The sequence below is a fragment of the Ochotona curzoniae genome, unplaced genomic scaffold, assembly GCF_017591425.1.
Source record: "Ochotona curzoniae isolate NIBS_2020 unplaced genomic scaffold, NIBS_Ocur_1.0 contig_43, whole genome shotgun sequence".
Taxonomy (NCBI): Eukaryota; Metazoa; Chordata; class Mammalia; order Lagomorpha; family Ochotonidae; genus Ochotona; species Ochotona curzoniae.
Window position 1 is genome coordinate 2,247,202 of NW_024466218.1, and position 15,181 is coordinate 2,262,382.

Here is a 15,181-nt window from a genome sequence, read left to right on the forward strand (position 1 = left end):
AGGAAGGGAGGGTCCAAGGAGTTGCCTGTGACATTGCTACCTGTTTTGGATTAGCAGTCCTTGAACTATGCTTGCAGGCAGCACTGACAGCCCTTGCTAGAATCTAATCACAGCAACTTTCTACTGTGAAAAAAACACTGGATTGATAGAGCTTTCTCCATTTTTCTTTAAAAATGTATTTATTTATTTATTTTTATTGGAAAGTCAGATTTACAGTGAGGGGAGACAGAGAGAAAGCTTTTCCATCCACTGGTTCACTCCCCAAGTGGCTGCAACAGAGCTGAGCTGATCTGAAGCCAGGGGCCAGGAGCTTCCTCTGCGTTTCCCATGCAGGTGCAGTGTCCCAGTCTTTGGGCTATCCTCTACTGCCTTTCCAGATCACGAGCAGGGATCTGGAAGGGAAGTGGAGTAGATGGGACAAAAAACAGCACCCATATGGGATCCTCTCACGTGCAAGGTGAGGACTTCAACCAATAGGCCTCTGCGCTGGACCTTATCCATTTTCCTTAAATAATTATTTCTTAAAATGTGGTGCCTTGGGCCCGGCGCGGTGGTGCAGTGGTTAAGGTCCTCACCTTGCACGCCCGGGATCCCACATGGGCGCCGGTTCTGGTCCCGGCAGCCCTGCTTCCCATCCAGCTCCCTGCCTGTGGCCTGGGAAAGCAGTCGAGGATGGCCCAAAGCTTTGGGACCCTGCACCCGCGTGGGAGACCCGGAAGAGGCTCCTGGCTTCGGATTGGCATAGCTTCAGCCGTTGTGCTCACTTGGGGAGTGAATCATCGGATGGAAGATCTTCCTCTCTGTCTCTCCTCTCTGTATATCTGCCTTTCCAATAAAAATAAAATAAATCTTTAAAAAAAATGTGGTGCCTTTTAGCACAAAATAGTCAACATTAGCTGGTATGTGACTTAGGCACAAAGATTTGTAGTTGCTGTAAGTACTGAAAAATAACTGTGCAAAACACATACCATGATAACTTAGGCATTCTGCCAAACTGAATCTAACTGAAAATCTTTGCCTTGAGCTCCTAACCTTCTCTGCAATTCAAAGGATTTTGGATATTCTGAGGCTTTTCAAGTAATTATTACTCAGAATACAATTATATTTAAAGTTAATAATTTTTACATTTAATCATCTTCAACTGATAAACATTTTCAAAGGGACTTTTGAATATCATCTTTTTTTTTTTTTTGAGCTAGGGTTTGATTATCAAAGAGTAGGAGAATGCAAACAGGAGAAAGAACTGTGAGTTTTCACATTTTAAAGATGCTGCCTCCATTTGAATACAACAGTGACCCCTAGTATTGTGTACTTGTGCTTGCATTGCACACAGAGCAGCCCCTCGTGTCATGAGCACATTTGAATAGAGGTCTTTTGCTGCTGTGATCTGATTCCCCATAATTTGATGTTCACAGGAGAAAGGAGGAGTCGGACAAAAATTATTTTGAAGGTACAGGCTACGCTCGAATTCGAACTCAACCCTACTCCCAGATCCTCACCTTTGCACAGACAATTCAGACCACTGTGGACAGAGGTGTGGTGTTCTTTGCAGAAAACCAGGTAATTGATGACGACCACCCCAGTACTAATGGATATATCCATTCTGCTTGACAACTTAGGCATGATTGGGTTGTTACAAACCACCAGCCACATGCAGATATTACCTGCACCTTTCCCCTTGGCCCGGGTGTGCTTGGCCCAGCTGATTAAGGAGTATATATTTTAAATTACTGGGAATGCCAGCAAAATGTGGGAGATGTTTCCCCTTTGCTGTTCTGTTCTCTTGGCTAGTTTTATTTGAAAACTGCTGTTGACCTGGTAACGTACTTATTCAAAATGAATAAGTGCTGGGGTTCTATGAGCTCTATACCTTTCAGCTTTCTGCTGTTTCCATTCTGGTCTACCTCTTCCCAGGCTGTGTGGGACTGATGGTAACTCCCAAGATGTGGAATTTCTGTACCTTAAAGCAGACAACGCTCCTACAGAACTTTCTATCCATCCTCTGGTTCACTCCTCCAATGTCCATGATATTTGAAGCTGGGCCAAGCAAAATTTGGAAGCCAGGAACTCAATCCAGCTCTCCCACATGTGATCCATTACTGCTGCTGAAGGGGTCTATAGTGGCAGGAAGCTGGAGTCAGGAACTGGAGCTGGCTATCACATCTAGGTACTTCGATAGCCATGGGCACCTTCCTTGCAGTTTTAACTATTAGGTGGATCATCAGCTCCCTGAGGGCCATTCTTAACTCCCTTAGGTTAGGAAAATCCTAGGTGACCTTCTTTAAGTGATTGCTAGCACACCCTGCTGCTCTATGCTGAGTTGGCCAGAACAGTGCTCTCCTTCATATCCACCATGAACCTTACAGCTCAATGCTGCAGAGAACCCGAGGTTCTGTAGTTGCTCTCCCCGGTAGCTTTTCTGCAAAGGTAAATATCAGCCCATGGAATCTGCTCTGAGAACATGGGATGAGGATGGAGCTTGAGATTTGACCAGGCCTACCTGCAGGGAGGCAGGGATGCAGTGTTGGCCTGAATCTCCCTTATTTGGTCTGGACCCTTCAGGAGATCCAACACTGACAATCTCAAAAGACTGCTATGGATGTAGAGAGAAACATGAATTCCAGAGGCAAGAAAGAGGACATGGAACATGAATAAGCTATAAGTTACTGCTATGCAGTCTAGTTAAGACATGTGGCTGAGTCTGACAAGGAGTCAAGAAAGGCTGGAGGGAGGGCAAGGTGTGATGGCCTAGTGACTGGATCCTTACCTTGCATTCACTGGGATCCCATGGAGGTGCTGGTTTGTGTCCTGGCTGCTCTGGTTCCTGTCCAGCTCCCTGTTTGTGGCCTGGGAGGGCAGTGGAGGATAGCCTAAAGCCTTGAAACCCTGCATCTGTGTAGGAGCCCCGTAGGAGGCTCCTGGCTTCAGATCGGCTCAACTCCAGCTGTTTTGGCCATGTGATCTGCTTTCCGGTAAACATAAATAACAAATATTTAACCTTCCTCCACCCCCCCCCCACCAAAAGAAAGACAGACATAAAGAAAGAAATGGTGGAATTCATAATATGATTAATGGGGGTAAAAGAGGATAGGGAATGACTCATTGCTGTGTGGCTGTGTGGCTGTGTGTGTGTGTGTGTGTGTGTGTGTGTGTGTGTGTGTAAGAGAGAAAACACAGTGGCAGTGTGTAGGAAGGAGAGGAGGCAGTGACAGCATGTGGGAGGCATGAGACAGACAGCTTCTGTCTGAACCCTTCCCAAGCAGAGGCAGGTGGCAGTCATGCAAGTAATAACAGTGCCCACAAGGAAGACAGCTGGGCAGACCTGGTCCCCAGCACACAGGCCTGGGCTGGAGAGAAAACTGCTGGCATTGTGGGTGTGCCCACAATGGAATCGCAAGAGGGACTGTGGCTGGTCACAGCACACCCGTGGCTTAAGAGGTGTCCTGGGTACAATCTCCAAGGAACTCCCAGAGCCAAGATGAAAGAGCCGCAGATGAGGCTGAGAGGTAGAAGGAAATTGAGAGACAGTGACAGATTTCAGGTGAGGAAGGAAGACTCTATTTGTCTCTTAAAGGTGGCAGTCCTATTTTCAGATGACGTTGAGATCTGGGGGCCAGGGCAGGTTAAGCCTGTGCTACCAGCATCCCATATGAGCTCCAGCTTGAGTCCAGGCTGCTCCACATCCAGCACAACTACCTGCTATTGCACCTGAAAAGGTGTAAAATTTGGCCCAAGTAGTTGGCCATCCATGTGGGAGATGAGGATGGAATTCCAAGCTTTCAGTTTTGGCTTGATGACCATTGCAGCCATTTGGGTTGTCAATCAACAGTTGGCAGATATCTCTCTCTCTCTTTTTCTTCCTTCCTTCCTTTCCTTCTCTACATCTATCTATCTATCTTTCTTTCTTTCTTTCTTTCTTTCTTTCTTTCTTTCTTTCTTTCTTTTCTTTCTTTCTTTCTTTCTTTCTTTCTTTCTTTCTTTCTTTCTTTCTTTCTTTCTTTCTTTCTTTCTTTCTTCTTTCTCAGTTGCCTTGCAAATGAATAAATAAATCTTTAAAAAGGAAACAACAAAGATGTATATCTCCTTGGTTTCCATTTTTGCATGCTGACAATGGAGTTTGGGACACATGATCGTGACAACAGCTGGTGTTCATTAATGTTCCTCCCAAGTGCCAGGTGCTGAACATGGTGTTTAGCCTGTCTTACAAAGCCACACCCTCCTGCTCTTCCTTGCAAGTTAAGTAGGACAGCACTTTCCTCCCTTTTCGCGAAGAGGGTTGCAGAAGCTGAGAAGAAATTGTGGCTTCGGAGAAAGTTGAGTGCAGTGCTCTGGTTGTCCATGGTGATCTGTTCCTTCCTATGTTCCAGGACCGCTTCATCTCTCTCAACGTGGAAGATGGCAGTTTCATGGTGCGGTACAGACTGGATTCAGGACCCCCCAAAGAGAAGGGTATTCAAGGCACCATCAACAACGGGAGGGACCATTCGGTACAACCTTTGCATCTGTTTCCTTGAGTTGCTAAATGTCCTCATTTCCCTAAAATGTGGGGTCAGGATCCCCAAGAAAAACCTCTGTAGTACCAGATGAGTTCCTGGGGATTGACTAAGGGACACATCCTTTGAAAATGCAAACATTCAGGCAGAAATATCCAACAGACAAATGGTATGTGTAAAAACACCATGGGTTGCAGTTGCAACATTTCTGTTACAATATTTTAGTATCAGATCTTGATCCTGTTATGGAGAGCAATGAATCTGGTGGAATACAAAAATAGCTAGGCTTATTCACACTGGGAGTGGGCTACTAATCCATCTCTCATTTCTTTCAGATTCAGATCATCGTTAGAAAAGCCCAAAAGCAAATATTGATCAGCATGCATTCTCAAAGCATTCAAATTGAAGGGGACCTCTTTGACTTCAGCACATATTACCTGGGGGGAATTCCAATTGCCATCAGGGAAAGGTGAGACCACACTTGGCTTTGATTTCTTTAAACTAGTTGTCTGTCTCAGTAGTTTTTGTTGTTGTTTTTGCTACTGATAAATCTAATCTATTTTAATTCTAAAACAAGAATCTCTCAGCATTAATAGTACAGTCACCACAGTAAAACAGATTATAAATTTTGCATCATGAGACCAGACATTTGAAGCAGGGTACCTAGGAGAACTGTGTGTCAACCTTATTGTCAATCTCTCTCTCTTTCTTTCTATCTATCTCTTTTTCTCTATTATGTGGGTGAGAAAAAGAGAAAGGAAAGTGTGGGAGAGCTCCCATCCACTGATTGACTCCCTAAATGCCGGCAAGGACTGAAGCTTAAGCTAGAGTGAAAATCACAACCCAGGTCTTCCACGCAGGCGGCCGGAACCAAAGTACTTGAGCCATCACTGCTGACTCCCTGGGTCTGCACTGGCAGGAAGCTGGAGTTAGGAGCCAGAGCTGGGGAATCTAACCCTGGCTTTCCCATGCAGGGTGTGAGTGTCTTAACCACTAGGCTAAATGCCCTCTCTATTCCATTGTTGCTTGTGGATGGAGAGAAGCCACCAGGATAGAGTTAAGGAGACAGTGCTTTCAGCAAATAGAATGGAAGCAGTATCCCTGGACCCTTCAAGCTAGCATAGGTCAGCCCAGTCTCCCCATGGCCTGAGAAGTGGGCACTGAAAACTGAAGTTGCTCCTGTGTGGCAATCTTCCCAAAAGTGTTAGAGACACTGTCTCATTCACATGGATATTCCCCACCCCACGTGTGCTATCAGACAAGGTGATGGAGATGGGGGCCCATCCTGAGTGTTGAGGCAGTCTTCCCCAGGAATGCTGGGAAGCATTGGACATTGGTTTGTATTTGTGTGATGTTAGCAGAAGACCCACAGTGAAGCCTGGGCAATCCAGGCTTATTAGAAAAGATGGCCAGCCACCAAAGAGTGGTATGACTCTGAGTTAAGTCAGCACTCAAATTATTTCTCTTTTTGATCTTCATCTAAAGATTCACATACACACACACAGATGTGGAGATGTACATACATATAGAGCAATAATCACCTGTCTTAGGACCTTGCACACAGGGCTGCTTCTCTTTTTCTGAGCAAGTTTATTCTTTGACATCTAGCTATTTTCTGTATCTCTCTATCTATCTATCTATCTATCTATCTTTCTATCTGTCTATCTATCTCTGTCTACTTATCTATCGATCTATCTGAAACACACACTCACCCACCCACCCCCACACACACACACACACCTTTTATCCATTGACCAATTTCTCAAATGCCTGCAGCATCCAACACTGGGCCAGGCCTAAGCCAGGGCCCTAGAATGCAATGGTTCCCTTATGGGCGCCAGAGATGCAACCACTTGAGCCATCACCTGCTACCTCTCAGGTTCACATTAACAGGAAGCTGGAGGTGGAAGCGGAGTTGATCCTCAAACCTAGGCCCTCTGATATGGAATACAGGCATCTCAAACATTGTTAACCACTATGCCAATGTCTGCTCCTATGCTTCAAACTTTTATTAGCAATAGCAAGAACATGTAAAAGGCATAAAATAGGCCATTCAGAAGGTTTCCTTGATCTTTCATTTCTTCAAAAGTAGCTAAGTCATATTCAGTTGCTCAGGGCTTTGCTCTGACCCTCTGAGCTAATCTTTGGTGTTCCAGGGAGTCCTCAGACTGGCCTCCTACAGGCTAGATGGACAGAAAGGGCTCTTCCCATGGGGCCAGAGCTGTGCTTGCAATGCCTATATACCCCCTGAGTGCCAGTTCAAGTCCTGGTTGCCATGCCTTCTGATCCAGCTCCCTGCTTATGTGCCTGGGAAAGCAGCAGAAGATGGGCCCCTACTACTTATTTGGGAGACCCAGATGAAGCTGCTGGCTCCTGGCTTTGGCCTGGCTATTCTGCTGTTGCATTCATGTTGAAGTGAACAACAAATAGAAGTCTCTTTTCTCTCTCTTTCTCTCTCTGTCTCTCTCCTTCCTTCCTCCCTCCCTCTTCCCTTTTCCTCCCTCCTGTCCTCTCTCTCCCCCTCCCTCCCTCTCTCTCTCTTTGTATCTCTTTGTTTCTCTTTCTCTCTGTTGCTCAGCCTTTCAAATAAAAGAGAAGAAAATTTTAGCCACAGTTCAGAGCCCGACCCTGTAAGAGAAACCTGGCAGCCCTTTCCAGGGAGGGCTGTGTTCTGACCACCTAGCTAGTCAGGGTGCACTTGTGTGATTTGGACCAGGGCACGCAGCTGTAATTGCTAATGAAGGCAGCTCTCCCTGAGTGATTCTGTGTGTATATGTGTGTGTGTGTGGTGGGGGCAGCTGTTGTATTTTCCTTTCTCACTCTAATGCATCTTCTGGGAACGGAGGCCCAGTTGTTAGAGTGATTGAATATGGTAATCAGAAATCCCAGCCTGTTGACCCCATCTGCTTCCCAGGAGAGGTACAAACTCTCCCTGATCCTGCTGGAAGGGCTGACACCAGCAAGGTCATTTTCCCTAAGAACCTAAGAACCATACCCTAGAGGTACAGAGAATAATAGCAACACATTAACATGGAAATCATCAGAAAAGCAAAAGTCAGTGAGGGATCCAGTGTTCATTCACTAAGTAGACAACATGCTTAGCATTGCATTTTGCTTGTGTTCTGCTGAGAGCTGCCTACAACAGCAGTGGAGTTGGCTCAGTTTTTACAGCCAGCTTAGCTTAGAACAAGTGTGCTACATCAGAACCTATTAATACTGTAATGTGTGCTCTCCATAGTCACAGTGCCCTAGCACGTTAGAATCAGTGCAGAAATTCAGACCTATATGTGAGCCAAAGTGACAAGACCCATCCCCATTCCTCCTCCAGGACTAGCAGAAATAAACCCATCTTAATGCCTCTGCTAGACAACGGGTGTGTAGTTAGAAGTTACGATCACTTCCAAGCACTGCAGGTACCCAGACTGTTAAGGGCTAATCTGCATGGTGTGATGGGATAAAACCCAGCTCTGCCATTTACTCACTGTGTGACCTAAGCAAGGGCCTCAACCCCACTGCACCTCATGGCCGCATCTTTAATGTGGGCACAGTAACATGCCTATCCCTTAGGGTCCCTGCTGGGAGTCAAGCATGTACAGGAACTAGCACAGCTTGGCATGTGGTAACTGCTATATAAACATTGGATCAGAAGATATCTCTGAAAAGAGGTTACTGAAAGGATGGAGTCTTAGTACCTTATCAAAACAGGTACTGTGTGTTCAAAGCCTTAATTGTCCCTCTTTTCTTTTCTGCCACCTTCTCCTTCCTTTGATCTCTGCTCTATGGAGAGAGTGACGTCAGAGGATGTTGATGTCCAACAGGCCTGTTGAAACACTTGTACAAACATGCATAAATAGACAAGCTCCCAGAGCTGAAATGGACTTTCTTCGTCTTCTGAGGCAAAAGGGCATCTTGATGAAAAATAATTAAACTTGTACCTCAATGCAAGCTAGAATTTGTTTCTTCCTTTTCCTTTTAATTAAATTTAATTTTAACACATTTGACATGCAACTTAACGGTTTATAATGAATTGAGTTAAGGCACATGCAGACACCTTTCCATGTAGAAGAAGCCTTGGGGATTTCTAATGAAATCAGCTTGGGTTTCCTTAGCACATCATTTGTGGAAGAAACACAAATATGTATTTGCCTGGATGCTAGTCACTTCATGTGTGCTAATGCTTTATGTGAATTCAGTGCCAGACTTATTCTGAAGTCCAAGGGAGATGATAAGGCACTGTGTGGGAAGACTTCAGAAATCCTTGCTAGAGAGGGTGTTGTGGCCCTGGGGATTAAGTGGTCGCCGGGGATACCTGTATCCCTTTTTATAGTACCGGGGATTGAGTCCTGCATCCAGTTTCAGTCCAGCTTCTTGCTAATGCACATAAGAAGCAGCAGATGATGGCTCAGGTACTTGAGTCCCTGCTATCTATGTCGGAAACCTAGATTGAGTTCTAGACTTCCGGTTTTGCCCTGGTACAGCTCTGGATATTGTAAGTATTTTGGAAATAAACCAACTAATAGAAGATAACTCACTCTCTCCCTGATCCCTGACTGCATTTCAAATAAATAAATAAATATTAAAAATTGCTGGTATTATAGCAGTAATATGGGGATTGTCACTAATCCTATAGCTCATGCTGAGTCCCTACTTGGTCCAAGTACCATTTGAGTGTGTTACACATACTATTTTATTTTTAAAAATTATTTATTTAAGAGATGAGTAAGAGAGAAAGAGAAAAACAGAGAAAGAGATATTCTATCAGTCGGTCTACCCACCGAATGGCCATAATGGCTGGATCTGGGCCATGCAAAAGCCAGGAGCCCTGAGCTCCCTCTTGGAGCTCCATCTTGGACTGTCTCCTGCTGCTTTCCTAGGTGTGTTACCAGGAAGCTGATACAAAAGCATAGCAGTGAGGATTTGAACCAGTGTTCATTCAGTTTCTAGGTTTCACAGACTATATTCAAATCAGGATACATTACCCATTCATTGAACAGAACCAAAAATAGCACTTCATTTCTTCAGGGTTTACAGTGGCTTGCTTAAGAAGCAGCAGAAAAACTGTGACAAAAGTTTGTAGAGCATCTGTGGCTCTTACAATTTGTTTATTAATATACTAATGCATATTTATATAGTATGTAGTATATTCACTTGTTAATGTGCCCACCCACCTTGCAATACCATGATTCTGAGAGGTAGGGCTAGACAGTTGCAGATATCATGCATGTTCTTTATCTCTTTGCCTTTTGGAGACTCTGACATCCTTCTGTTAACAATGTTAGCTGCATTTTTAAAATGAGGAATGCCAACTCACCCAGAAAGGAAGTCAGTTTTCCTAGGATCATATGGCAGCATCCCAGGAATTCCATGGGTACCGATCACGTTCTTGCTTGTGGAGAGAAGTATTGCAGAAAGTACAGTTCTTGGGGAAAGCCCAGTGTAATCGCTTCTCTTCTTATTTTTTCTATCCCCAATCAGATTAAACATTTCTACACCTGCTTTTCGAGGCTGCATGAAGAATCTGAAGAAGACCACTGGTGTCATTCGGTTGAATGACTCTGTTGGAGTAACCAAAAAGTGCTCCGAAGACTGGAAGGTAAGAAGGAGGTCAGAACGTTGAGATTCGTCAGAACATCCAGACTCATGAACACACCCCAGCTAGAGACTGTTTCCTGGCAGCACACTGTGTTAGAGTAGCAAGCTCATATATGCTGTGTACTTGCAATGGACAGCATGTCATGTCCTCAGGTTCACTTACTAAATTTCAGGGAGAGGAGTGAACATTGTAGGATAGAGGACAGAGCTGCCGCTTGGCATGCCTGCATTTCATATCTGAGTGCCTACATTCTAGTTCCAACTCTACTTCCAATCAAGCTTCCTGCTTACATGCCAAGGAGGCAGCAGATGACTGCTCAAGTTCTGAGCCCCTGCTCCCACATTACAAGCCCACATAGAGTTGATCATTCCTGGCTTCAACCTGGCTCAGCCCTGTGGCTGTGGTACACAGGGGGAATGAGGCATCAGATGGACGATTTCCTGTTTATCAAACAGATCAATAAATAGATTGTTTAAAAATAGCAAAATAAATGTGCCGGAGAGGACGAGACCCATTTGTGCAACACAAAACCCTATAGATGAAGATTATTTCTTATGTAGAAAAGCAAGCTCCATATCTTTCTGAGGGGCTGCATGAATCTCATCAGTCCTTTTTGGGGAAGTGAGACAAGCAGAATAAAACACTGTACATCAGCCTGGAAATGATTGCAGCATAGGTGATGAATGCTATCTCTGTTTTGCAGCTCGTGCGATTGGCTTCATTCTCCAAAGGAGGATATTTGAGTTTCTCTAATTTGGGTCTTCCATTGCCGAACCACTACCAGACCTCATTTGGGTTCCAGACATTTCAACCTAGTGGTATATTACTAAATCATCAGACACGGGTATGCAATAGTGTGCGTTCACATTGAGTCAAACATGGAGCTCCAAATTTGATGTAAAAAAATGACAGGGAGCTTTGGAAAGTGGAGGAGTTAGACAATCATTTCCTCCATTTCCCATCTTGGGGTAATTCTACAATAAGTCAAGTTTAGAAAGTCTACTGTAATGTACAGGATTGAGTTGATACATGTGACAGTGGAGGCATTCCAGACACATCCTAGAGGAATTGTCTTCTGTGTCTGATAGGTTAGCCGATAAATATGTCTAAATTAGCATTCTTTGACCCAATTCATAATACATACTGTCAACTGGAAAAAATCAAAATACAAACAGCAGTGGCTATAATGTGCTGCAAAATTGTTTTAGACTGAAAGTGCACAAAAAATATCACCTCTTTTTAAAGAATACAAACTGGACCTGGTAGAGAACACAGTTAAAATGAGAGCTGCTGAAATTACATATAATTTTTATTAATAATTGACAGAGTCAAATCATCTTGACTAAGTTTAGATCTGCATAGTTTAACAGGAAAAACTGTATTTCCTAGAAATAATGACCAGATAATTTAAAACAAATGCACAAGTACATAAAAGAAGAAATTATTATTATCATCATAAATGAAAAAAAATGATAAATCAACTCTTTGCTGTAAAATTCATTCAGAAAAGAATCTTGATGGTAATCAGTTCATCCAAGTGAAAGTAAAGATAGAAAAACTTAGAAGTGATTTAGCTATTTTGTATAATTGATTGAGACATTAGATTGCCTTAGTAAGTATAAGTCCAGAATAGTGACTTTAACAAACTTATTAGTAATGTAATGATTTGTGTAAGATTTTTAGATATTTTTAAAAATGAAGTCAAAATACTGAAATAATACTCTTCACTTCAGAATGACAAAGTCAAAAGACTGTGGGTCAAAGCGTCCAGTTTCATACATAGTTTGTCTGTAGTAAGGTATTGGCATGCTCATTGTACATGCAGAGGGTTTCTTGATGTGATCCTCCGTGTTAATTTCAGACGAGCAGCCTACAGGTCACTCTGGAGGATGGTCATATTGAAGTGAGCACCAAGGACAGCAGCGGCACACTTTTTCGATCTCCGCAGACATACATGGACGGTCTGCTGCACTACGTGTCTGTAATAAGTGACAGTGCTGGGTGAGTGCCATGGTGCTTCCCCGGGCTCTGTGTAGTTCAACAGAATCTTCTTGGTGCCTTTTTGACAAATATATTTTGTCCTTATATATCTTGCCTTTATTTCTTGTTCTATAACAATTTCCTCATTAAAAATAATCAACAGCAGGACAAATAAAGAAATCATGGTGTATTCATAATAAAATGCTATATTAACAGTAGGAAAGAAAGCATTAGAACTATGTTTGATGATGTGAATGGACCTTACAAACATACTGTAGAGCAAAACAGATGAGTTCACCTTTTAGGGTCTCATTTATACTAAACTTTAAAACCAGCAGAATCGATGAATGAGATCTGAATTCAGAGGAGTGGTCATCCTCGGACAGCGATCAGCGATGCGGGTGGGAGAGCACTGAGCAACACATGACAGGCTTCCTGGAGTCCTGACCCATTCTGGTTTTTGTTTGGGTTAGGGTTAGGTCGGTGTATTCAAGTTGTTAAAAAATTAAAAATAAAAAAATTGGGTTGAACACTTAGATATATGCATTTTCTGTATGCATATAGTGTTTTAATAAAATGTTACATATAAATAGAAACACATTGAGATTATTAATGCTCTTTTTTAGTTAAGCCTGATTTAACTGTATATTTTCTGTTATGGATACTGAGGCAAAGTCAACTGACGTCATTGCGAGAATCAGCTTCCCAGCAGTTCTCACCTTGTTCTTCTCTCCTCCCCTTTCAGCCTCCGGCTTCTTGTTGATGATCAGCCTCTGAGGAGCAGCCAGAAGCTGCAAGGCTTTTCAAATTCCCAGCAGTCTCTGCGCCTGGGCGGGAGTTCTTTTGAGGGTTGTATCAGCAATGTTTTTGTGCAGAGGTGGGTGTTCTGTGCTCTGTGGGCAACTGAGGAAAACAGCTTGCCCACACTCATGTCATCTCAAGGGCTGGGATGCCAAGGTCAGCATTGTTAGTGTGTGTTGCATGCCATTCTCATATTGTAAAACTTTGAAATGCCACCTGCTTTAGCAATATATACACATTTAAAAATTAACTACCTCAGGAGTCCTGGGCCCTGTTTCCATTTGAAAAAGTTTGGGCACATAACATTGGAAAATACCTTAACTTTCAGATTACGGCCATGAGAAATAATCACACTGACCATTTGATTTATATAAAGATAGGAAAGGCAGATATACAGAGAGAAGGAAATATAGAGAGAAAGGTTTTCCATCTGCTGATTCACTCTCCAAGGGACTGCAATGACTGCAGCTGAACCAATCCAAAGCCAGAACCCTGAAGCTTCCTCCAGGTCTCCCACACATGGGCAGAGTTCCAAGGCTTTGGGCTGTCCTCAGCTGCTTTCCCAGGCCATAAGCAGGAGTTAGATAGAAGTAGAGCAGCTGGGAGAAGAATCAGTGCCCATATGGGATCCTGACAGATGCAAGGTGAGGATTTAGCCACTAGACTATAGCACCAGACCCAACCATTTGATTAATCAAGATTGCACAATAAGATCTAATCAGTTCTCCACTACTTGCAAGGGCAAGGAATTGCATGAACCAACATAGGGCTAAGAAAACCAATCTCAATGTTGTACGTGCCTGTGAGTAGAGAAAGAAGTGCTTGGCGCTTCCATGCAGGCAAGCATTTAAATATGTTCATTTGACAGTAAGCAATTGCTTTAAGGTAAGAGGCAATATTCTCCCCAGGCAAGAGGGAGAGCCTGGTTCTAGATACTCTGGCTAGGGCCTGCATGTACTGTGACAGTGCAGTTCACCCACCCTCCTGTGGGCTCAGTGTGACTCAGGATCTCACTCTCCTCCTGGTGAAATGTTGTCCTTGCCTGTCTAGTATAGTGTTTGCAGCAGGAAGTGCAAGTGAGGGAGAAGACAAAGAAGTGTTCACACCTGTCCTTGTGAGGTTCCGGAAATAGTCGCGAGAACAAGCAAGTTGCCCCTGTGTAACTTGCTGCCTGAATGTCATCTGATCAATCCTTCCATAAACTCCCTTCTGATGTCTCCCAATGTTGACCATCATTCCGTGTCATCCAGTGTCCATGTTTCCCTCTGAATGAGATTTGCATGTCAGATATGATGACATCGTTCCAAAGAAGGAATAATCTTATTTATCCCCAACCATGGTCCTGCCAGTCCAAGTCAATAAAATGTCTCAAGGCTTTTTCAGTTTTCTAGATGGGATGTAGAGGTGGTAGGTTTACCTGGGACCCATGACAGTAAGATGTGTGCTTCGGAAAGGAGCTCTCTTTACCCATGAGTCTGCCTCAATGTGTTGGACTTCAGCAGCAACCTTTACTCCCATCCTTGTTCCAGATTATCACCGAGTCCTGAAGTCTTAGATCTGACCAGTAGATCTAACAAGCAAGACGTGGCCCTGGGAAGCTGCAGTTTGAACCAACCTCCTTTTCTAATGCTGCTTAAAGGTTCTGCAAGGTTTAACAAGGCCAATGCTTTCGATATCAGCCAGGTTAGTGTTGCCATCCTATCCTGGTTTCCACTTATTCCTCCCCCACCCCCCGCCCAGGGGATTCTCTTAAACCTGCCTTATGGGAGATGGTGGCAGAACAGGAGGAAAATCACATATTCCCACAGTGATGGGGGTCTCCATGAAGTACCATTGCTGGGCCATCAACGTTTGAACCACCTCAAAATGTCAAATTGGTTTTCTTTGTAGCTACTATTTTATATCTTGATGAGAATTTGTGGTTTTTGCAGTCACAGGAACATACAGTACTTTGGCTGGGGGGGTCCTAACTCTATAGTTTATGTGTCGCTCTTTAACATTATTGTATGTCCCTAGCAGATGTAATGATTTTGTCTAGAGTACAAGGACCATGTCCCTTCTGCCATTAGATGTCCAATATGCTCTAATGCAATTCCTATGACAAAATCAGCCTGTGTACTCAGGCCCTGTGGAATCTAGTGCAGCTTACACCTTGACTGCACCTTAGGAACATCTGGGGAGTACTACAGCTGCTCTGCTGTACTTGGTTGCCTGTTGGAACAGGCCCAGGCTTCATGGTTTTCAAAGCTCCAGTGTGTATCACTGACACTAAAAGGAAATGCAATTCCTTATGTGAAAGAGTGGAGACATTGTA

At 43.7% G+C, this 15,181-nt stretch overlaps 1 protein-coding gene across 2 annotated transcripts in view; it reads left to right on the forward strand.

Annotated features, from left to right (window-relative positions):
- The window catches only part of LAMA3 (laminin subunit alpha 3), a 66,005-nt gene that overhangs the window by 34,027 nt on the left and 16,797 nt on the right, over positions 1–15,181 (forward strand). For both annotated transcript variants that reach the window (XM_040984681.1, XM_040984682.1), the window contains 8 exons: positions 1,416–1,560; positions 4,368–4,487; positions 4,829–4,962; positions 9,969–10,086; positions 10,790–10,930; positions 11,948–12,087; positions 12,812–12,943; positions 14,397–14,550. In XM_040984681.1, the coding sequence (XP_040840615.1) occupies positions 1,416–1,560; positions 4,368–4,487; positions 4,829–4,962; positions 9,969–10,086; positions 10,790–10,930; positions 11,948–12,087; positions 12,812–12,943; positions 14,397–14,550 (1,084 nt within the window). The remainder of the gene's footprint in view (positions 1–1,415; positions 1,561–4,367; positions 4,488–4,828; positions 4,963–9,968; positions 10,087–10,789; positions 10,931–11,947; positions 12,088–12,811; positions 12,944–14,396; positions 14,551–15,181) is intronic.